We start from the raw sequence: 22,265 nt of genomic DNA, 5'->3' as shown, positions 1-22,265 counted from the left end.
ACAACATGGATTCCACTGCTACGGATGATTGATTGATGATTGATTGATTGATTTAATATCTCAAAGTGAAATATAACTTATTCTACTGCAAATCTCTCCTTAATGCACATCGTTAATCAATAAATCATCTCTCTTCGTTCAGAATATTCATATTCACTTTGATGATTCAATTTCTTTCAGAGGTGCAGCGCTGAGCAGACTGAGGCCGTGATGAAGATGATGGAGATGATGAAAATGAGATGGCTCCCGTCCTGCTGCAGTTCAGCATTTTGCTATCAAAGCTGTTTCACACACACATACAGGCTGTGTGCGTGCGTGCGTGCGGGTGCGTGCGTGCGTTTTAAGTAACTGAGGCAAGAACCCTTCAATGCATTTTTGCAAACCTAACAAAAAAGGCTCAAACAGCAGATTGAACTGACTGATGCATCATTTAAGAATCGTTACTGCATTCATTATGGAAGTTTCTGGTCTTCAGTCTCTATGAGATGAATGTAAATGTTAATTGCTGGTCTCGCTCTCGTCCAGTTTAAGGCTCCACATGAAGACTGTCTGGAGTGAACACAGAAGCAGAGGACAGATGTGCCAGATATTCAAACACACACTGTAACCTGAGACACACACACACACAATGTCCACCACATAGGGAACGCAGATTGAACTTTCTCCTCATCTCTATCAATCTACATCCTAAGAGCTTCAAACTAATTTCCTGTTGTCTCGTTCTTGGTCTGAGGCCACAGCAGAAAGAGTCCAGACTGGGGTAAGAGTGTTTTCATTTAATTCAGCTGACATGTGGTCCTTTGAATGAGCTGATGGAGGGACCACAGGAGACAGATGTCCAGCATGTCATTTCACTTCAACAACAACAATACAACACACAACAAAGTACAGGAGGAGTACACAAAGAAACAATGATCAGTCTCAGCCAGCTAAGGCAATCATGTGGAATGATGATCGGACAAATCTAAACACAACAAGCAAACACCGAGGCTGAGAGGCTCAAACTTCAGAGTGACACAGAGAAGCTGAGCTGTAGACTGCAGTCTCACTGTGAGACCTGAGACCTGAGACAAGTGTGTCCTCAACTCCCCGCTGGCTGCACACCACAGTGCAGCTGGTGATCAATCACCGTGGGCCTGCTTTGGGACACTTGATTCTGCTGAGAAGGTCCGATTCGTCTCTCTGGAACGAGGCACCTCTCAGACTGAATGGAGTCCAAACAGGAGGAGACAGTGATGACTCAGTGACTCCAGTACAGTTCAGTCAAACAGAGGAGGGCAGAGGGGGGACGAGCCGGACAAACCATCCGTCTTTGTTCTTTAATATTTTAATATTCTTTACTGTTTCACTACAATTGGCTGCCAAAGTTGAGAGGGGGCGTGGCTTATTCATCACACAGTGCTGTATCTCATGAATGCATGAGGCGACCGGTGGACGAGCGACCTCACTACTGAAGCCAAAAATGGAACATCGTTCAACCTGACGGTGGCGCTATATAGTGTCGGCTTGTCCTCGAAAAATGGAGTTAGTGGGGCCTTGGTGGAGGTATGAACCCGAATGAATCCCCCTGTCGTTTTAATGGTATTAATGTTACCATGGCAACAGCAGCTTCTGCACCCGGGTGTGTATCGTATTAAAGCATCATACCTGAGAGAGGAAAAGGTACAAATATGTGAACCTGTTAAACAGCAGAGAGTGGAGTATTGATCATCATGAGGAGTCCTGCTGTAGAAGAAGGATAAGTCAAACATCGATACGAAAATCAGCACCTTTAAAACACAAACACACTCATTTACAGTCCTGACGCAGCAGTTTAACACCGAGCACGTCTGAGGGCCAAGGGGACAACCAGCTGTGTCCCTGTGAGGACACGTTGTTGAGACGCCACACTCAGTCAGAGTGATAGATAACAGCCAGGGCGCTCTGGCTTTACTGTACATACACGATGGGCCGGCTACACAAGGAGCCCCTAAACACAGCAAAGAAGAGGAGGAACCACGAGATATAATGAATAAAAAACAAAACATACACTTTTAAATTATTCCGTACAGGATAAACGTCTCTGTAAACAACAACAGGAGGAGACTCACGCCCTCTCAGGTTCACACAGAGTCACCAGACATGCCATCCCCCAAAAACTATCAATGGTGACGTCCTCTGAAATCAGAGGCAGTAGAGATTCCAGTCGTCCTCATGAGGGTCCAGGTTTTTCTGGGCTGACCAGAGAGGTTCGTGTCCTGGATCTGTGAGTCCTGTACGACGTGGGAGGCGTGTCCCGCTTTAGCTGAAACACAAGGGCCCGACCGTGACGCCAAACCGGTGGGTGAAGTTCGCGCCTCCCATCAGCGCCACGTCTCTCAGGGGAAGCAGCTGGAGGTCCTCGAACTCGAACACGGACTCCCGCGGTGCAGGAGCCGTCTCCTCTGCAGGCTGACACACAGGGAACATACACACGTTACACACACGAACATACTCGTTCATTACCATGGTACCGACGGACAACATAACGTAAGAGTAATTGTTGCTATGGTGACTATAGGAGATGGCTGATCAGACGTACCACGCAGTCTTTCACAGCTCCCAGGTAACTTTGCTTCCTGGTGTCGGCGAGGAACTTGACGTCTCTGCTCGCCTCTCCCAGTTTGTGTCCCGGGTGGCAGGAGTACGTGACTTTCTGCGTGGCCACGTTGCTGTGCAGCCGCAGGAACCGCATCTGAACCACGCTGGCCCCTGGATACTGAAACTGATAGAGAAGGAATCAATATGAAGGTATGTGTGTTAGTCAGCCTGATCTGGATCAATATCTGGATCAGGGCTGATCTGAATGGGTTCATCAATCACAGACTAAACCGGGATCACTGATCTACAGTCTGATCTGTAAAACAAGCTTCACAGCCACTGTGGCAGAAAGAGACACTCGCTGTAGGTGAGCGCCAATGCTGCCCGTTTCTATGGCGACGTGTCAGGCCAACTGCTCTTTCCTCTTTGCAAGTCTAATCACTGCTGCTTCACCCACATGGCTGAAGGCGCACACACACACACACACACACACACACACACACACACACACACACACACACACACACACACACACACACACACACACACACACACACCTGAAAGCCCTGCTCCAGCCTGCTGAGCCACTGGTAGGACCCCTCCTCAGACGCTTCCTCCATCCAGGCCTTCATGGGCAGCTGAGAGAGGAGAGGAGAGGAGAGGAGAGGAGAGGAGAGGAGGAGAAGTGTGTAAAGAGCATCCTGTTCTTATATAAACCCCTGAGGAAGACGATGGTACTCAGCCTGCTGATGATGAACTCCACATTAGCAAGCAGCTCAAGCATGAACCAAAACTAAATTGCATACCTGAGGAAAATAAAACATTAAATAAGGGAGCGGATCAAATCATCTCCAGGCTGAGGCTGAGTGACTCCGACTGTTCTTGTTTAAGAGAGGAGAAACTGTGAGCACATATTTGATGTGGGCACATCACTGATGGATCCTGATTCTTTACTCATTCAGAGGTTCAGAGGTCAGGAGAAGCCTCAGTGAGTAGAGACTCATTATTGGAGTCTCAGTTCGGGGCTGAACGCCTCCTTTCCTACACTGGGATGTTCTGCTGTCTGAGGGCAAAATGCTGCTGGTGAAGTTCTAAATCTGCGACTTTATGACTGAACCGTCTGCAGGCACAGCTGAGGCTTCAGTCTGGAATGTTCCTGAGGGCTTAGAAGTTTAGAAACAGTGGAAATGGTTTGAAAGTGGAAAAGTCAGTTCTCTTGTTTGCCTATTAAATTCAGAAACTTCTCCATAACTTTGTAACATTCAAACTCAGTGCGAAGCCATAATTCATATTCTTCAGCAGCTTATCAGACCTCATCTCTCACTGAACTGACCTTTACTAAAGCAAATGACAAGAAGAAGCCTGCTGAGATGATCCCAGAGAGGATTTACAGGAAATACAAACATCTGCAGTGTTTTCACGTTCAGGCGACATGAAGGTCAGGGATCCAGAGGTGCGATCCCGTCTGAGCGCTCTGCCGTGATGGGTTTGTACCTGAGGGTCCAGAGGGTGCAGGCAGGTCTGCTTAGAGGAGGCAGAGAAGCTGCAGTGGGCCAGCAGGGCGTCGCCCGGGCTGCCCTGGTTGGGGTCGATGTAATACATCCCTGCAGAGAGAGAGAGAGAGGTCAGAACACTGAGCTCAGCCGAGAAGAAAGGATCCTGCAGAGCCGACCGGGGAACGCCGACGCTCCCATTCACACAGTACAGAGAGCAACACGCTGCATTACGTCGTGACTGAGGAGGAATAAGACTCAGAGGAGTCACAGAGTTCACTTAGGACTCAACATACTTTCATGATTATGGAGAAATTTAGTCTGAACTTGATGACTGACATCATTTCTTTAATAGTTGGAAGCATTTTTGTTGTTTTGGTTCTTTTCACCTCACAACCAAGTGTGGAACAAACTTCTCTAACCCCATGATACTAAACTCCTCTGAAGCCTTTTGTTGTTAAAGTGATCTTGCATTAGGATTCAGTAGAAAGTGAAGTAAAGCGTTTCTTTGTTTTGTTTTGGCTGCAGCTTTCTAGGTGTCGAATGAAAGACAAGTTAAATTACAAACTGATTGATTGGACATGCATGAGCCTATCAGAGCCATTTGGTTTAGCTGGGAGGGGAAAGTGTGTGTGATTCCAGCTGTTTCTCAGAGAGACAGGATGCTGCTGAGAATCCAAACCGTCTCATTTCGCTCCGAGCGCTGGAGTGAGAGCCTGCTGAGGAAAGGTCGCCATAAAGATGGAGATTGAGGAGGGATCTTATCCTCAAAGCTCTAATCTACATGCAGAGCCTCCATTAGTTTGGCTGCGGAGCTAAACAGCCTCTGACCATGTAGGGTCACTGCTTTAATGAGAGAATCTACGGGAAAATAACAACAAATACATCTTTAAAGTCTAAGAAATACCTCTCAACTTTTACAATACACAAACCAATCATTTGAACTTGTGACAGCCCCTTGGCTTAGCTGTGTGTTCCTATGGAAACTGTTCTTGATGCATATTAATGAAACTCAATGCAAACGTTCAGGGCCCAGGGACCTCAGAGACCAGAGGTACCACATGATCCCTGAGCTGACCCCTCAGTGTAAGGGTGTGTGTGTGTGTGTGTGTGTGTGTGGCTGACCGCTGCTGTAGTCGGGGTGACAGAGCCAGAGCTCCAGGCAGGTGGTGGCTGGATGCTCCTTGCTGCCGTCAGGAGGGTCCAACAGCAGCCGGAAGTCCTGCTGCAGGGAGTCCAGCAGGGTCTGGATCAGAGGGTAGTTGGGCTTATCCGACACATACATCAGGTCCTGAACACAACAGGAGGATGAAACACAAATCCAGTCAGGGAAATGGAACTTTGGTGGCTTTAGATGAACAAAACACTAAAATCCTGCCTGAGCTATCTGCTCTCTAATGAGATGCTTCATCTGACACTGACGGTATGAAGGAGCTTTGCTTGCCTTGAGCTGGGTTAGCGTCAGGTTTAGAGATGGTCCTGGAGGTCCAGGCACACCAGGTGGACCCTAAAACAGAGCACATACAACAATGACTACACCTGATACTAGTGTGGATAGACTGCAGGATCTTTGTGTGTCCAGAGTCCAGCCCAGGAAACTCTCCTGGACTCAAACAGCACTCTTAGATCACAAGTTTCAGGCTGGATTGAAGCTCTGCCCCCCCTGCGGCATCAACACTCCAGTATCCGTTCCGGTGAGTTATCAATAATCCCTACCGGCAGGCCCTTCTTCCCCGGGTATCCAGGTAAGCCTTGGTAGCCTTTCAAGCCCTGCAGGGAGCAGAACACACCGTGAGCAACGCATACGATACGGAGGAAGCAAAGCTCTCACTTCAAAGTCTTCTTAAATGTAAATAATGTGAGCCACGTGTCGTTCACGTGACGCTGAGGCGTGACGGCTCAGTGCTGCAGCTCTGTGTGTGCTCAGGCCTGTGAGCTACGCTGGGTTTGATTGGTCAGGACAGGTGGGTGTCTGCGGGGAAGATGTCCTACCTTTAATCCAAACAGGCCCTGCAGGAGAAGAGAAAGCAGAGAAGAAGAGGACGTGAGTGTAATTTCCACCTCTTAAAGTGGATTTATCGACTAACAGCCACTGAGGCGTCGGTCTGATTCTATCTGCAGCTACCAGAGCCCATCAGCTGTGACTGCTCGGCTTTTATCACCGGCTCAATGGATTCCTCCAAACACACAATAGGCTGAACCGGCTCATAATGTGAGAGGTTCAACCCTCTGCTGGTTGAGGGAAAGATTGGTGTCCTGACAGATAAGACTGCAATTTACCAGACATGAGTGCCTGCAGCCCTGTGTGTGTGTGTGTGTGTGTGTGTGTGTGTGTGTGTGTGTGTGTGTGTCAGACAGAGCTAGGCTGAGTATCTAACACAAGTATAGACATTTAAAAGTGTGTAAACGTGTGTTTGCTGTTTGATAATGACTGTTATTTACTTCCTTTTCTCTTTTTTTCTGATGTGGTTAAGTGCATTTATGTGAAATTGTACGACACAAAGAAAGACACACACCTCATCTTAAGTTTATATCATGAGGCTTCCTGTGTGAATCTGTAAGATGTATATTTATAAAAGGTAACGTACAGGCAGGCCTGGCATCCCTGCTCCGCCCCTGGAGCCGGCTGGACCGATGTTTCCCTGAGTAAAGAGAGAAAAACACAACCTTCAAACGCCTAAATGCCTCAAAACTTAAGTGTTAAGTACTTAAAGTTAGGATTTGTCTCATTAGTGTCATACAGACAGCCGTATCTTTAGTAGCATTGGTATTAGCATCCTTACCTGTTCTCCCTTCAGACCCGGAGTGCCCGATAAACCAACGGCTCCACGGATCCCCTGAGGATTCATACAACATTAACTTTCATCAGTATTTGTAAGAAGTTGAGTCGTGCATCGTATTTAACCCTTTCTGTGTAACGAGGAGCTACAGGCTCAGGCTACCATCATCAAAGCTACATATTGATCATCAGTGTGCTTATAAACGTGAGCCCAGCAGATGTTTACAGCTGCTGACACGGACAGTAAGTGGCTGTAAAGCAGCTTTATAGACACTTAGATGCCACCTCTCAGCATGTAGACCAGTCTAACACTTTATGTGATCATAAATGTGTGTGTGCGCTCCATTCTCACTGCCATCTGTTATTTTTTACAGGTCAGCATATTTATCTGCTCATAAGCACATAAACCCCTACTACCTTCATGCCGTCACCTCCAGGTGGTCCCGGTGATCCCATGTCTCCTTTCTCACCCTGTGAACACAAAGAGCAGTCAAGTCCCCTCCGTCTGGAACAAGCAGCTCCAAAAACCAATGATTACAATATAACAATCATTACAAACTAAACATGTTTCAGCTCTAAACTGAAGTGTACTTACCTGTTTCCCCTCCTCGCCTTGTTCCCCAGGCTCTCCACGTAAACCATGGATTCCCTTGGTGACAGAATCAAACACATTTACAAAGAGTTTAGAGACGAAGCACAGAAAGTGAAGCTTAAGTGCTGAAATGTAAACAAGTATCTGAATGTGATCTCATTCTTTGTATCTGAGCCAAACTGCTTTTTTTTAACTCCAACGTTTAGCTGAATGGATCTTAAAGGAAGAACTAAATGTCCTCACGATGAGACCGGGCCACCCATGGAGCCCCAGCACTCCCGTTTCTCCCTTCTCTCCCTGTGCAGCAGGACACAAAGACACGTTGGCTCAGACATTGTGATTAAACCAGATGAACACAGAGCTGCAGGAGTCATGTCTGCTCACTCCCACCTTTGGTCCTCTCTCTCCTCTCGTCCCTCGGGCTCCGGCCTTTCCTCGCCTCCCCTGCGGATGAGAACGCCGTTATTCTCAATGAGGCAAAATGAAGACTCGCACTAAATGAGCTCATCTTTAATGCATGATGCTCAGTGGGGCGGCTCTTCATCCTCTTTGTAACATCAGTATAGATCATCATCATCATGTTCATCTGGAGCTCACACACACACACACACACACACACACACACACACACACACACAGGCACACACACACACACACAGGTGTGTTTGCTGGATGAGATCTTCCTCTCACTAAATTCTATGTAGAATGTATTTGAACACTTGACAGAGCTTCTTTAATGAGCATTGTTTTGTTATTGAGCCTTCCAGACGTCACTGATCCCTCAACACATCTCTTACCCTCCTCCCAACGTGCCCCGTCTTCCCTGGAGGTCCGGCTGTTCCGTCCTCACCCTGTGGCACAAACCTCTGTCATTATGCAAACTTGGAAAGGTTTATAATAAAAACACAAGAAGAGGAACCAGAGGACTCAGTCTGCAGCTCTTACCTTGTCCCCGTTCGCTCCCTGCTGTCCCTGAGGTCCCGGCCCTCCCTGCCCTCCCTGTAAGAAGACATTTGTTGTATTGATTGTCTGTGGATTGATTAGTTTCCAGGCAGATATTCCCCTCCTCTCAGACGGACACATAAACATGGATCGTTACGAGAGCTTCCATGTGACGGTGGACTTACTGGAACACCTGCAGCACCTGGGGGGCCCTGGGATCCCAGCTCACCAGGAGGTCCCTAGAGAGGAGAGGGAGGAAGGAGTGTGTGTGTGTGTGTGTGTGTAGATCAGAACACAACAGGCCGAGTGTTGATGCTGCTAATGGTGGTGTTGTGTCTTTACCTCTAACCCCGGGAGAGCCGGGGGGCCTTGGATCCCCGCCAGACCATCTTCCCCCTGCACACACACACACACACACACACACACACACACACACACACACACACACACACACACACACACACACACACACACACAAACACGCACACACGTCATTCATCATCTCCTTGGCTTTGTGTGGTCTCATACAGGATTCATCATTAACTGCACACTGACCTGTTCCCCTCCTTCACCGGGGGGTCCTTGCTCTCCTTTCTCTCCAGGTGGACCAGGTTCCCCTTTAGGACCCTGCTCAGCCTGAGGCCCGACCTTTCCCACTGGGCCCTTTAATGCATGAATCACAGAGAGGAGAGACACTGTGGTCAACCACCATCAACCAGGATGAGAACAGATCAGAACCCTCCTGACATGAGGCCTTACAGGAGGTCCCAGCTTCCCCATGTCCCCTCGCACTCCAGCCACTCCTGCAACGCCCTGAAACACAACAACATGGAGAATGAGAGGTTTTCCCACAATGCCTTGTTCAGAGCAGAATGTGACTTGAAGATTTACCTGAGGACCTCCAGACCCAGCAGCTCCAGGACTCCCTGAGGACCCAGAGTCCCCCTGCAGAGGAGGGAGACCATTTAGTACAGCTGTGTGTGTGTGTGTGTGTGTGTGTGTGTGTGTGTGTGTGTGTGTGTGTGTGTGTGTATCTACAGTATTAATAGAAGAACTGTCAGGTCCGGTCACAGGTTCTGTCTGAACTCGTCACCATGTTCAGGTTTATAGATTTAAAGTTACAGAGCTTAAACCTTCCTGAAACAAATCAAACTCCAAGCTACAAGGCTGTGGTGAGATCTGCTCTCACCTTCTGTCCCTGAGCTCCATCCAGCCCCGGGGATCCCCGAGGGCCCGTAACTCCCTGAAAGAAGCACAAACACACGGCGGTCAACATGTGCAGGAGCAACAGCAGAGGTTGCAGTTTGATCATGTGAGATTGACCTGATGTCCATGGAGTCTATACGTCCTGCTGACTCACCTGTAAACCAGCCAAGCCTGAGGGCCCCACTTCTCCCACCAGTCCAGGCTCACCCTGCTCAGACAGGAGAAGGTGGCGTCAGGATCAAGAGAATGTTTAAGATCGAGGTACAAGCAGAAATACACTCAGCTTCATCTGACAAGAAGACTGAGGCTTTATGTTTACATTAACAAAGGGAAACACTTCTGATCAGGATCCAATCTGATGACTGGAGCCTCCAGATGTTGTTTCCTGTCTCTGGATAAGATCAAGCCCCTCTGAGGACCATGTAGAGCCAGAATGTTCACTTTTCAGTCATTAAGAGGGTTTTCAGACCTCCAGTTTGCTGCTCTGCCTCCTCAGTCTGGACTTTAACATAATAACATTAAAAACCTGACGTCATCATCATATGGTGGGAATCTGCGCTCACCATTCGTCCTAAGTGGCCCTTTTCCCCTTTAGGACCCCTTTCACCATTTTCTCCGAGGCCCCCCCAGGGTCCCTCTCGACCCGACAGCCCCAGAGGGCCCAGCTCTCCCTGCCAACAGAGACAATGTGATCAGAGACATGAAGAGAGCCTGTCCAAGGGCCTGAACACACACACACACACACACACACACACACAAAATCAATAATTAAATGATAATAGCCCATTAAAATAACAACATTATTGACCTTTTCTCCTCTGGGTCCCTGCTCCCCCACGTCACCAGGAAGCCCAACATCACCCTGCAGAGGAGTGAACACAAATTTATAGAGTGGACATTAAGAGGACATGTGAGCAACAAACCTTCGGCCCAGGCCCCCTCTGTGCACACAGGTCATCATGCAGCAAAGCATTATGGGAAGGATTCAGACTGTTTGGAGACTCCAAACTTGATTGTGTTGGTGTTAGCAACAAACACCAACCGAAACCTGAGGATGGACCAGGATCGAAAGAGCTGATCAACTATCAGGTATTACCTCAGTCACACTCAGTGTGCACATCAGTGCTGGTGAGGCAGGATGGAATGATGTTTGTGTTAAACTGATAAGTGTAGAGTCGCCTCCTGCAGAGCCGCTCTGTCATTTCTGAGCCAGCAGCTGCATGAATGTGACCACCAGCATGTGAAATTAGAAAAACCTGGACAGAAACTAAATCATTCACAGCAGGATCAACATTCAAAGAGAGTTTCTATCAGTCAATCACACTTCTCTTTGAGTCTTTTGTGGTTTTCCCCTCACATTCCCCACAGCAGAGGGACGTTCACGCTACAGCTCCTGCAGATCAATGTAGTTACCTCTGTACCATCTGGTCCTGGAGGTCCTAGCTCACCCTTTAGGCCCTCCAGTCCTATCTCTCCTGCGGGGCCTGGAGGACCAAGGGTCCCACAAAGCCCCGGGTCGCCCTGTGAACAGGTCACCAGGTGTTAAATCATCAAGATGAACAGGTTTTAAAATGAATGGTCTTTACTCAAAACATACTGCTGCTCTCACTGACCTGGTCTCCTTTCTGGCCTGGCGGACCCTCAACACCTGGCGGTCCCGGGAGACCCTGAATGAGACCAGAGACACAAGACTAAAATCTAAACCAAACCAGGAAACATCTCATTATCTTAAAGCATCAGCGTCAGTCCTGACAGACTTCAAAGGGTTAAACATTTACATCGCCGGCTCATTTGTGTGAAATCTCCCTGACCTCAACAAGCCGCAGCTCGCTCACCTTCATCCTCTTCCACCTCACGTCCACTCTGCCTGTGAGACCTGAACCCGACAGCTTGTTATCTGTACACGTCCTTCCTCTCTAAATCTTTACAAACCTGTTCTCCGTCTTGTCCCGCGGGGCCTTCATCACCAGACGGTCCAGACAAACCCTGCATGTTATGAGAACGGGTCAGTCAGTGAACACGGACCGAACCTTCAGAGCTGATGTCATAACAGAATGTTCAGAGTTAAGGATCAGCAGGTTGACCTTGTTTCCTCTTTCTCCTGCTGGTCCCTGTCCTCCATCAGCACCTTTCACACCCTGCAGAACAAACGCACCACATCACAATACAGACTTCATATGGACCAGCTGATCCTGCTGCCATGACGATCAACAGCCTAGACGTGTTTTCTAAAGGAGACATGGATCTCCTCACACATGTTCCTTATGTGAGAGCAGCAGTCCATGGTAAAGACCCAACTCACAGGGATTCCGATTGGTCCATTTGGCCCCTGTGGTCCCGGGGGCCCTTTGCTTCCCCTGGGTCCAGGTTTCCCAATGGCACCATGGACACCCTGAAGACCTGGAGGTCCCTGGATGAGACAGAACACAGAGAGTGAGAGTAGAAACGACAGAATGGATCAAAGTTATGGGTTTGACGTCTAAAGGGGGTCATCTAGTGACCCCACAGCAAACCCTGCAACTTACCGGTGCTCCGTGTATCCCTTGGGATCCTTCATCTCCAGGTCGACCCTGTGAGAGATAACAATGAAACGTGTCATTCTGTCTGATGGGGGTGCAAACTGCAGGCGTACACCTTCACCTCTCTCCTCTCTCACCTGAGGTCCCTGGGGGCCCTTCTCTCCTGGAGGACCTGCCAGACCCTGGAAATGAGATGGAAAAGGAAATACAAACAAGACAAGTCAGGACATGTTTCACACACAAACATGGAGGCAGGACTCAGATCTGTCCTGGTGATCAGCAGGTTCAACATGGAATCATTCAGAGAACAACCTGGAACAAAAACAGACGGATTTGGACGCAATGTAACGCACAATCTAGAACGGGCTCAAACGAGGACAAACGCCATCCCACTTGGTACTTGTTAAAGGAAGTCGGACCTGCAGGACGCCGACCTGCAGGACGCTGACCTGGAGGACGTCCTCTCAGGTGGACGTCCTCTCAAGGTGGACATCCTCTCAGGTTGTGTCTTTGGTGCTTTCGTTCCTCTGCAGTCTGAGATACGAACACAACATCCTAAACACGTCCCGATGCGTCTAAACCTAATGTCTGAAAAATCCGGCGTCTCACTGCCGCCTGACTTTGCCCAGCTTTGACAGCTTGATGGATATCACCGTGGCGACAGACGGCGAGTGAGGTGCATCAGTGAGAAGCGACTCCAATCACACAACAAGGAGAAAGGAAGTGGACTGTTCACGCCTCACAGGGTTTCCGATTCTGTCGTCTCCGCAGGCAAAGAGGAGGACGGACGAATACGATGTGATAGACTTTGATAGAAGAAGAAAGTCTGACCTTCACAACAACACGGAGAAACAACTAACGCATGAGAGACCGGCACAGGAGGTGTGTGTGTGTGTGTGTGTGTGTGTGTGTGTGTGTGTGTGTGTGTGTGTGTGTGTGTGTGTGTGTGTGTGTGTGTGTGTGTGTGTGTGTGAGTGTGTGCTTCCTGTGGGCCCGGACCTTACTGATTGAATATGGGGATACTCCTTTAGTAGTTGGTACCAGAATACAAAATTGCATTACTTCCTGTTGCACGTCTAGGTTGTGAGCGCTTCACACACACACACGGTCCAGTGGACACAGGAAGAGCTCATGAATCACATCCTGTCACTCCAAATACTGCAGCTCATCACTTATTGTGACACAGCAGACACACAGGTTGAGGGTAAACAATAATAAAGTGGAGACTCACAGGACGTCCAGACTTCCCAGCAGCTCCAGGTAAACCTCTTACTCCTGCTTCACCCTGGAGGAGGAGGAGGCGGAGGAGGAGGAGGAGGAGGAGGAGGAGGAGGAGGAGAGAAACACAAGACACCATCAGGATTAGGTTTCATGTTTACAGGGGTTATTGTTAGTGTAGTATTATGAAGACTGGATGAACTCACCCTTTCACCGGTGTGTCCCTGAGACCCACGCATGCCCGCTGTCCCCTGGTTACCCTGGAGATAAAGAGTGAGACAGACGTATCACACAATGATTTGGTTCCATTGTGTCGATCTTAAAACCTTTATTTTCCTTTATGTGCCAACATCTGCACTCACGACTGCACTGCTTTGCACAATGAGTGAAAACAGGCGGTGTTAGGCACCGTTCCCCTTTAACACAAACTACTATGACATCATTACATTACAAGTGCCCAATATGTCCTTTAAGTAAAGCAAGTAGGCAGAAGTGGACAGATGTTGTTGGTGGGCGTGTCCTATCTGGTCGTGATGGGGGCGTGGCCTATCTGCTCACTTACATACGTGCCGACTGGACCCTGAGGTCCCTCTGTGCCCGGCTGCCCTGTGAAACCCTGAGCACACACACACACACACCGGACACACAAACACACACACACACGCACACACACACACACACACACACACACACAAATAATTTCAGTAAGGATCAAAATTTCATAGATTGTGACAATGAACCCACAGTGTCTGTGTGTGTGTGTGTGTTGGTCTCTGGTCTCACCATGTCTCCTGGGGCTCCAGGTGTGCCTGGTGCTCCTGTTTTCCCAGCTGGTCCCTATCAGACAGAAACACTCTTAGATAAGAAAAACAATCAATAATCTATCAGTGCAACAGCTGATCTGATCAACCAATCAGAAGATAGATAGCAAGATAGCAACCCCCCCCTGGCTGAATGACAGCGAGGCTTACCGGAGAGCCTGGGGGGCCGTCTGAACCTTGCTCTCCAGGAATCCCTGGAAAACCCTAAAAGAGGAGAAGAATGAGAAAGGATGTGGAACTGTCACTCAAGAGCTCGTAAAATAAACACAGACACACACACACACACACACACACACACACACACACACACACACACACACACACACACAGAGTGTGTGTGCTGCGTTATGAAGCACATCCCTGTCTGATCTACGGTCTTATGAAGGTTTAACAGTTTGTTTCCATGCAGTTTGAACTTATAGGCAGCAGTAAATATCTCTCCAGCGGTGATGTCATCCTTTACCTACCGTCGCTCCTTTACTGCCGGCGCTGCCCGCTGCACCCGAGGGACCCTGAGGAGAGACGGAGAAGAGGTTCAGAGAGGCAGACAGGAAGTGTCAGCACAGAGGGATCAGCCTGTGTGTGACCCCCCCACATCATGACCCCCCCCTCCCCCCCCCCCCCCCTTCAGCTTCACACACACTCCTCATAAATGTCCATCAAGCTGTGGTTCTACACATCACTTTGTCTCTGTTGGTCATGAGATTGAACAGGGACGTGATTGGTGTATGGACGCACTTCCTCCTCACCTGTGCATGAATATGAGCTCACACATGCCAAATAATGCTCCACGTGCCACATAATGCTCCACATGGCTCATAAACTGAATTTAATGCGTAGAAAAACCCTTTAATGCTTCACTTTTTGTCACTAAAGCCACGCTGTCTTGAAACAAGGTGATTCTCTGCTCATATAAAAGGAGAAACGACGTTCCAGACTATAAATAGGAACATAAGAGGAGTGGATTATGAATGAATCATCTCTTCACTAATCTGCTCTTGTGCAGCGTCTAGAACAGAGCCATCCGCTCCCACACACGTTACAGCAGCTTAGCCTGACTGACTGAGCACTGCCACCTGCTGTCTAAAGCTAAACACTCATCCAGGGCAGAGCGAGCGATCCTCCTCTACTGAGTAGTCACTGTTGACACATTGAGGCCGTTTCCACAGCAGCAGCCTCTCACTTTGTCATGTGGAGCACAAAGAGGAGGAGATCAGCGCTTTAACGCACTCAGACCATCAACCGCTCTCCTTTGATGGAGACACGATGAGGATGATGTAATGAGGAGGAAATGGTGATGATGAGAGAGGAAGAAATGTGTGGACTTGAGTTTAACACTGAAGCTTGAGCCTGAAGCTGCAGGCAGAGAGAGACGGCAGGCAGCAGGAATCATTCAGTCTGCATGACATCACCTTTATGGAAACCACTCGTTCAGGTTTCTGGGCTTAAAGATTTTTCACTTATTAGTAAAAGTCTTTGAGTTCACACTTTATAAACCACAGGATGAAAGAATGAATTAAAATAACCTAATAACCTAACATTTACTCAACCAAACTACCTTTACATGCATGTTAAACTTCAATCTGACTCCAATGAAGGAAATAAATAATATATAAACACAGGTAAACAACTATTCTTCAGATATAAATATAAACGTTAGTATAATATTGAATTGAAGTGGCTTTACTGAGACCTGATTGATCTAATCTATACACATAATCAGTGTTGAGACATAGAGCAGTAAACATATTTCATACATCATATTTTCTGACTGACTGATTGATCGATCAGCTCGTCTTAATAACACAACAGAAGCATTGACAGGTGGAATGAGATATGATAGAGAATGGGAACCTGTGTACCAGGCTTTCCTTCTGCTCCCACAGCTCCAGGGGATCCAGGCAAGCCCTGAGAACACACACACACACACACACACACACACACACACACACACACACACACACACACACCCACACACACACACACACAGACACACACACACACAAACGTGCCATCACATTTACTATCAGTGAGCAAGTTTATAAAGTCAAAGTGACTTCAGAGCGATGAAGAGTTATTCTAGTTATCTCTCATGTTATTGTAGTGATGGATGTTTGTCTGACAGGCTGCAGGTTTACCGTCGGGCCAGGCTGGCCGGTGTGCCCTCGCTGTCCAGTACGACCCTGCAGAGGAAAAAGAGGAGGAGAAGGAGGAAGAGGAGGAGGAAGAGGAGGAGGAAGACTTCAACACAGACTATCTCACACAGAGACACAAACCATTTTTCAGGAGTGGGAATCAAACTACTGTAGGTACATTTGTGTTTTGATCTTATCTAACAGATTTATGTGTGTGTGTGTGTGTGTGTGTGTGTGTGTGTGTGTGTGTGTGTGTGTGTGTGTGTGTGTGTACCCTGTTCCCTCTGGGTCCTGGCTTGCCGTTGCGTCCGTCCGGTCCTCTGTTCCCCTTCAAGGACATTCAGATGTTAGTGACTCAGCATGAAAGTCTTTACAGTTTATGAAGATCAATAGTTTGTTCTTGGTGGAGGTTTGAGTTTCATAGTTGATGTATTGTATTGATTCATGAGGATGACTCCACATGTGACCCTCTGATGTTACAGTTACAGTTTGGATCAACATGTCTTGCTCTCCAGTCAAAGAAATCATCACTGACCTTTGGCCCCTGACCTCCCTGCTTCCCCTGAGGGCCGGTCTCTCCGTTTGAGCCCTGAATGAAGAAAGAGAAGAATCAGCAAAGCTTCTCTTCCACGATTCTCCCCCACAACGATCCACTTCAACAAGCCAGTACTGTGATTCTGATGTAAACCAAGAGAAGCTGGATCTGGGTCTGGTACCTCAGTCCCTCTGGGGCCAGGCTGGCCCTGGGTCCCTACGAAGCCTGGGAAGCCACTGGGGCCCCTCTCTCCCTGAGGACCCCTGATACCTGTGGCCCCTTGGAAGCCCTGAGAGAGAGAAAGAGAGAGAGAGAGAGAGAGAGAGAGAGAGAGAGAGAGAGAGAGAGAGAGAGAGAGAGAGAGAGAGAGAGAGAGAGGCGGACCATTTAATGCTGAAAAGACTTGAAAACGGGAAGAGAAGAAAACAGGAAAAAACAGGAAGTAGGAGGTTCCTACTTTGTCTCCTTTGGGTCCTGGGACCCCTTTGTCCCCGTCTGGTCCTCTGCTGCCCTGTGAGAGAGAAGATCAGAGTCAGACGGAGCTCCAGCAGGAAGTGGACAGACGTTGTGACTGACTCAGCATTACGTACCGTCACACCAGTGAACCCCAGCGGCCCTCGCTCCCCTAATGGACCCTGTTCATCAAAATGTCACATCATCATTTAGAAACGGCACATAATCAGACACACACACACACACACACACACACACACACACACACACACACACACACACACACACACACACACACACACACACACACACACACACACACACACACAATTGTAATTGGAAAGTTTGTCCGAAGCTTGAGGTCGTTTGTTTACGTCCTGAGTAGCTTCATCTTCATTTTCATACTCTTCCTCTTCCTCTTGTGTTTAAGAAGAGGAACTAGTTTGTCTCAGACTTCATGAAGTTTGTAAGAGAAGATCAAATAGTGCTGAGGAAAGAGATCTGGGCTTTAGAAGTCCAAAAAGAGGAAACTAGTTTTAGTTTTATTTATTTCTCTGTGCATCAGCTTGAAGCCCAAACTAGAGACCACAGATCAGAACACACACACAGTCTGAGAACCCCTGTGTGTGTGTGTGTTCACAGGAGTGAGTCTGCCAGCCGCTCACAGCCACTAGATGGCAGTGAGCGGCTGCAGTGGGCTGGGGGCTAATGAGTGTGTGTGTCAGTGTGTGTGTCAGGTACAGCTGATGGAACACAAGCTGCTGGATCAGTTACAAAGCCCCACAGTTGCCCGGGAAACCGTCCAGCACACACTGACTCCTCCTCCTGAGGGACTCCAGTGTTTTCATGGATTAAATGTACCTGCATGTGTAAAGCTATGATGTCATATCCTGCAGAGACTCACCATGGGCCCCTCAAAGCCGGGCTCCCCTCTGGGTCCTGCGGGCCCCATGAGCCCCTGGTAGACCACCACAGAGAGAGAGGGCACATGATTAAACACATCAGAGGCTGTTCAGTTCTGCTACATCAGTGCTGTGAGGGTTTAATTGCTTTTGTGTCTCATTGTTGCAGCACATTGTTTGTAATGCAGCTGGTGTTTCCCCTCAGCTGCTGCAGATGCTGCATTTTAAACACCAATCCCCCTCTGAACTGAATGAAATGAGGGAAGCAGAGTGTTTGTTTCCTGTTCTGTGTTGTCGTTGACTTTTTAAAGGTTTGGATTGATTGATGTCGCGGCCTCTTGCCCTGTCTGACCAGTAGGAGGTGCTGGTGGAGCGAGGAGGACACAGACTAGATGATGAGGTACACTTACAGGATCTCCTTTGGGTCCGGCAGCACCGCCCGTCCCTGGCTGTCCCTGTGAAGAAGCACAGACGGACTTTAACCTCCAGCAGGCTGCAGAGTGGAGACGGTTAAACACACAGAGCACCTGGACGTCACCCCCTGCTGTGCTTCCTTGAACCCTACTTACTTGGGGTCCTCTGCGTCCTGGAGGTCCCATCTGTCCCTCTAAACCCGGAGGCCCCTGGTTGGATGAAAGGGCAGATCAGAAAGTCTCACAGCATCAAATCCCTCCATGTTTATCTACAGACTACAGAGCAGCTTCACCGTACCTGAGGACCTTCAGGACCCAGAGCTCCAGCAGGGCCCGGGTCTCCCTGAGGGACAGAAGACACATCAGAGACATTCTGATCAATACTCTATTCTCTTCTCACAACAAATAAGAATTTATAGATTTGTGTTAAACTACTTGAACATCATTTGTTTCGCACCCTTGAGCCGTTAACTCCTTGAGCGCCGACTCGTCCTGTAGCACCTGGTGCACCCTGCAACACACACACACACACACACACGCACACACAAGCACACACACGTAAACCCTAAAGCATAAATGTTCCTAATCTGTAAACGTTGTGTGGTTCCATGTGTCCGTTCTCTTACTGGGGGTCCCGTCAGTCCTGGGGGGCCGTCCAGTCCGTTCTCCCCCTGGTAGAGTGCATGGAGGCATGAACACACACACATCAGCACAGCATCATGCAGCAATAATACAGCTGAGTCTAAACACGCTGTGGCTGAGCAGCACAAAGTGAAGGTAAACGTTTCAGAGATTACGGAAGATATGAAAGTTGGAGTCCTTGAACGTCTCACGAAAGACGAAGCCTGGAAATTGGTTTGTATGTATAAGTGTGTGTTAAAGTATGAGCCTGTCTGTCTGCCTGCCTGCCTGTCTGTCTCACAGGTGTGTAGAGGTGCAGGTACTCACATCAGGCCCGGGGTTCCCCTCTGGCCCGTGGCCGCCCCTGCTCCCCTGAGGCCCCTGCACACACACATCACATGGTTTGTGTTGTCAGTGTCTCTACATGCAGGTAAACATGAGGAGCTCCAAATGAGCTTCACATTGATCAGCACAGAGAGCACAGAGAGAGAAACGGGAGGTGGAGCCTCAGAGGAGCTGAAGGCTCAGAGGCAGACTGGGTTAAGATTCAAATCAGACGTCTCCACAGTCACACCTGTAAGAAACCTTTAGACCTTTAAAGCTTTAAAGAGAAATAAGGCAAACACTCTTTAATAAACTATCGACTGTGGAAGGTTCTGTGGTTTTCTTCCTCAATCATGAAAAGTTGAAAAAATCTTTAAATAAATGATGGAAACTGGACAAAGGTTGATTTGCTCAGACTCAGCCAGGGCTAAGCTGTCTTATCCTCATGCTGCTGTTGCTTCATGCCAAAGAAATGAAGGACCTCATCTCTTTATGAGGGTGATTAACTTCCTGCTCCCTCATGTTCACCCAGGGCTCAGACAGATAAACATTAATGGAGTAAAGAGTAAACAAACTCACTGATGGACCTGCGGGACCAGGGGGGCCTGCAAAACCTGCTGAGCCCTGAGGACAGGAAGGAAAACACACAGGTTCATTACCATGGGACGGAATCTAGTCTCCAGTCTGATGTGTGACTCTGTGATCAAAGCCCACTCACCTTCTCTCCAGGTTCACCACCGTCCCCTCTGGGCCCTTTGACTCCAATCAGACCCTAGATGAAGAAACAGAGAAGAAGAAACTCATTATCTATGAGTCAAGTAATGAAGGAGACTCAAATCTAAACTAAAGGACTGCTTGATCTAAAACACAAACCCTCCAGAAGGACACATGTTGTTGTTGTTATGTCTCACCTCGTCACCCTTTTCACCTTTGGACCCTCGTTCTCCTCTGTAACCCCAGGGACCCTGAAGGATAGAAGTGTAAAATCAAAATGCAGAGAACACATTTTAGAAAACTGTAACTCTGACGCTTTGTTTACAATAAATATTACAACTTGACACTCAGAATGGTTTCTCTCTTAGTGAATCATTTCTGATCAATAAGTAACAATAACAATCACGCTGCTCTGAGTCTTGGGCGCTCAGACACAGGGTGGTAAACTTGTAGCTCCTCTCTGTTAAAGGGACAAAGATGTGAGGTTCAGCCAGCAGGGGGCAGCAGAGGAGAGAGCTGAACAAACACGGCTTCTCCTTTAGAGGACCAACGGAGGATCTGACCTCAGGGTGGCACTGAAGGACAGGTGGGCGTGTCCTCAGAGACCAGGATTGTACGACACAAGTTGTCTCTCCCTCAGGTCCCCAGGCGTCTCCTTACCAACACATGCTGCCGTCTGTATGCATACAAAGAATTTGCCCTTTGACCTCCCACCTGTGGTCCAGGAGCACCAGGCGACCCGGGCTGACCGTCGTCTCCGTTGGCCCCGTCCGTCCCTGGGGTCCCGGGTCTTCCTGCAGCGCCCTTGGGACCGTGATCACCCTGCAAGACCACACAGCTCATCACAAGGGGGCCACTGATCAGGTCACTATCAGGCAGAAGTCATCAGTCAGTGCTACAGCGCCCCTCTGTGGACATTCAGGGTCAGGGTCTGGGTTGGAAACCTGCTGCTCATTTCTGCTCCTCTGATTTTCATGTTTTCTTTTCTTTTCTAAGTCTGGCGGAGGACAGGTGGAGGACAGGAGGAGGACAGGAGGACAGGAGGAGGAGGGCAGGTGGAGGACAGGAGGAGGACAGGAGGAGGAGGACAGGAGGAGGAGAGGTGGAGGACAGGTGGAGGACAGGAGAGGACAGGTGGAGGACAGGAGGAGGACAGGAGGAGGACAGGAGGAGGACAGGAGGAGGACAGGTGGAGGACAGGAGTACAGGTGGAGGACAGGAGGAGGACAGGAGGAGGACAGGAGGACAGGAGGAGGAGGGCAGGTGGAGGACAGGAGGAGGACAGGAGGAGGAGGACAGGAGGAGGAGAGGTGGAGGACAGGTGGAGGACAGGAGGAGGACAGGAGAGGACAGGAGGACAGGAGGAGGACAGGTGGAGGACAGGAGTACAGGTGGAGGACAGGAGGAGGACAGGAAGACAGGTGGAGGACAGGAGGAGGACATCACTGCACAGGCTGCTGATATGAATGAATGAGTTCTGCTGAGCTTATTCAAGACCACACACACACACACACACACACACACACACACACACACACACACACACACACACACACACACCCGGTGCCATCTGGGTAAATAGAGGAGACACTGCTGATGTTTGTCTAAGAGACGTTGTGATGTCTGACTGATTTATTAGAGACATAAAAAGCTCCATTACTAACTGAAGACTTCTGACCTCAGGTAACATGAGGAAGAATCAAAGATATTTCAACGTTAAGAAGTAAATTTAAAGAACATATGAAGTCGGTGGAGCATCTTTTAGAGGTTTTATAGACCTTTTTTCCAGAACTTTTATAGTTTCTTGAATATTGTAGAATTTTGGATTAAAAAAAACATTATATTCATTTCTGATCAGAAATAACGTTCAGCACACATACACACACACACACACACACACACACACACACACACACACACACACACACACCTCCATGTTTCTAAGAACAGCAGACAAAGTAACAACAGGAAGAGAAAGACAACATCATGCAGAATGAATGAACACGCTAGCGTCATGTGAGCCTGATCCATGTTCCCCG

At 48.6% G+C, this 22,265-nt stretch overlaps 2 protein-coding genes and 2 long non-coding RNA genes across 4 annotated transcripts in view; all 4 read right to left on the bottom strand.

Moving 5' to 3' along the window:
- Window positions 1–772: 772 nt before the first annotated feature.
- On the bottom strand, window positions 773–16,307 carry LOC142988559 (uncharacterized). The gene is made up of 40 exons (XM_076137758.1): window positions 16,268–16,307; window positions 15,992–16,037; window positions 14,597–14,641; window positions 14,280–14,333; window positions 14,092–14,145; window positions 13,871–13,924; window positions 13,515–13,568; window positions 13,322–13,375; window positions 12,228–12,272; window positions 12,097–12,141; window positions 11,874–11,981; window positions 11,656–11,709; window positions 11,504–11,557; window positions 11,185–11,238; window positions 10,985–11,092; window positions 10,380–10,433; window positions 10,135–10,242; window positions 9,726–9,779; window positions 9,555–9,608; window positions 9,257–9,310; window positions 9,125–9,178; window positions 8,921–9,028; window positions 8,708–8,761; window positions 8,551–8,604; window positions 8,369–8,422; window positions 8,221–8,274; window positions 7,814–7,867; window positions 7,667–7,720; window positions 7,427–7,480; window positions 7,249–7,302; window positions 6,836–6,889; window positions 6,641–6,694; window positions 6,045–6,062; window positions 5,769–5,822; window positions 5,497–5,559; window positions 5,178–5,343; window positions 4,054–4,163; window positions 3,117–3,197; window positions 2,561–2,743; window positions 773–2,430 (listed from the first exon to the last, which is right to left on the bottom strand). The coding sequence occupies exons 5-40, from the start codon at window positions 14,092–14,094 to the stop codon at window positions 2,281–2,283; spliced, it is 2,484 nt and encodes an 827-aa protein (XP_075993873.1). The 5' UTR covers window positions 14,095–14,145; window positions 14,280–14,333; window positions 14,597–14,641; window positions 15,992–16,037; window positions 16,268–16,307; the 3' UTR covers window positions 773–2,280.
- Window positions 16,308–18,722: 2,415 nt separating this feature from the next.
- LOC142988560 (uncharacterized) lies at window positions 18,723–19,237 on the bottom strand. The gene is made up of 4 exons (XR_012960607.1): window positions 19,194–19,237; window positions 19,025–19,078; window positions 18,866–18,910; window positions 18,723–18,777 (listed from the first exon to the last, which is right to left on the bottom strand). It is a non-coding gene; the product is annotated as an uncharacterized LOC142988560 (long non-coding RNA).
- Window positions 19,238–19,514: 277 nt separating this feature from the next.
- LOC142988563 (uncharacterized) lies at window positions 19,515–20,283 on the bottom strand. Its single transcript, XR_012960612.1, has 3 exons — window positions 20,231–20,283; window positions 20,092–20,136; window positions 19,515–19,569 (listed from the first exon to the last, which is right to left on the bottom strand). It is a non-coding gene; the product is annotated as an uncharacterized LOC142988563 (long non-coding RNA).
- Window positions 20,284–20,372: 89 nt separating this feature from the next.
- The window catches only part of LOC142988564 (uncharacterized), a 19,264-nt gene continuing 17,371 nt past the window's right edge, over window positions 20,373–22,265 (bottom strand). The window contains exons 12-13 of the mRNA XM_076137761.1: window positions 20,941–21,048; window positions 20,373–20,477 (exon numbers count right to left, since the gene is read on the bottom strand). Of these exons, the coding sequence (XP_075993876.1) occupies window positions 20,373–20,477; window positions 20,941–21,048 (213 nt within the window). The remainder of the gene's footprint in view (window positions 20,478–20,940; window positions 21,049–22,265) is intronic.

This window comes from Genypterus blacodes, unplaced genomic scaffold, assembly GCF_046128005.1.
Source record: "Genypterus blacodes isolate CSIRO-AG114 ecotype Tasmania unplaced genomic scaffold, CSIRO-AGI_Gbla_v1 ptg000335l_1, whole genome shotgun sequence".
Lineage (NCBI taxonomy): Eukaryota > Metazoa > Chordata > Actinopteri > Ophidiiformes > Ophidiidae > Genypterus > Genypterus blacodes.
The sequence above is the reverse complement of the archived record's forward strand: the minus strand, read 5'-3'. Positions and strand labels throughout refer to the sequence as shown.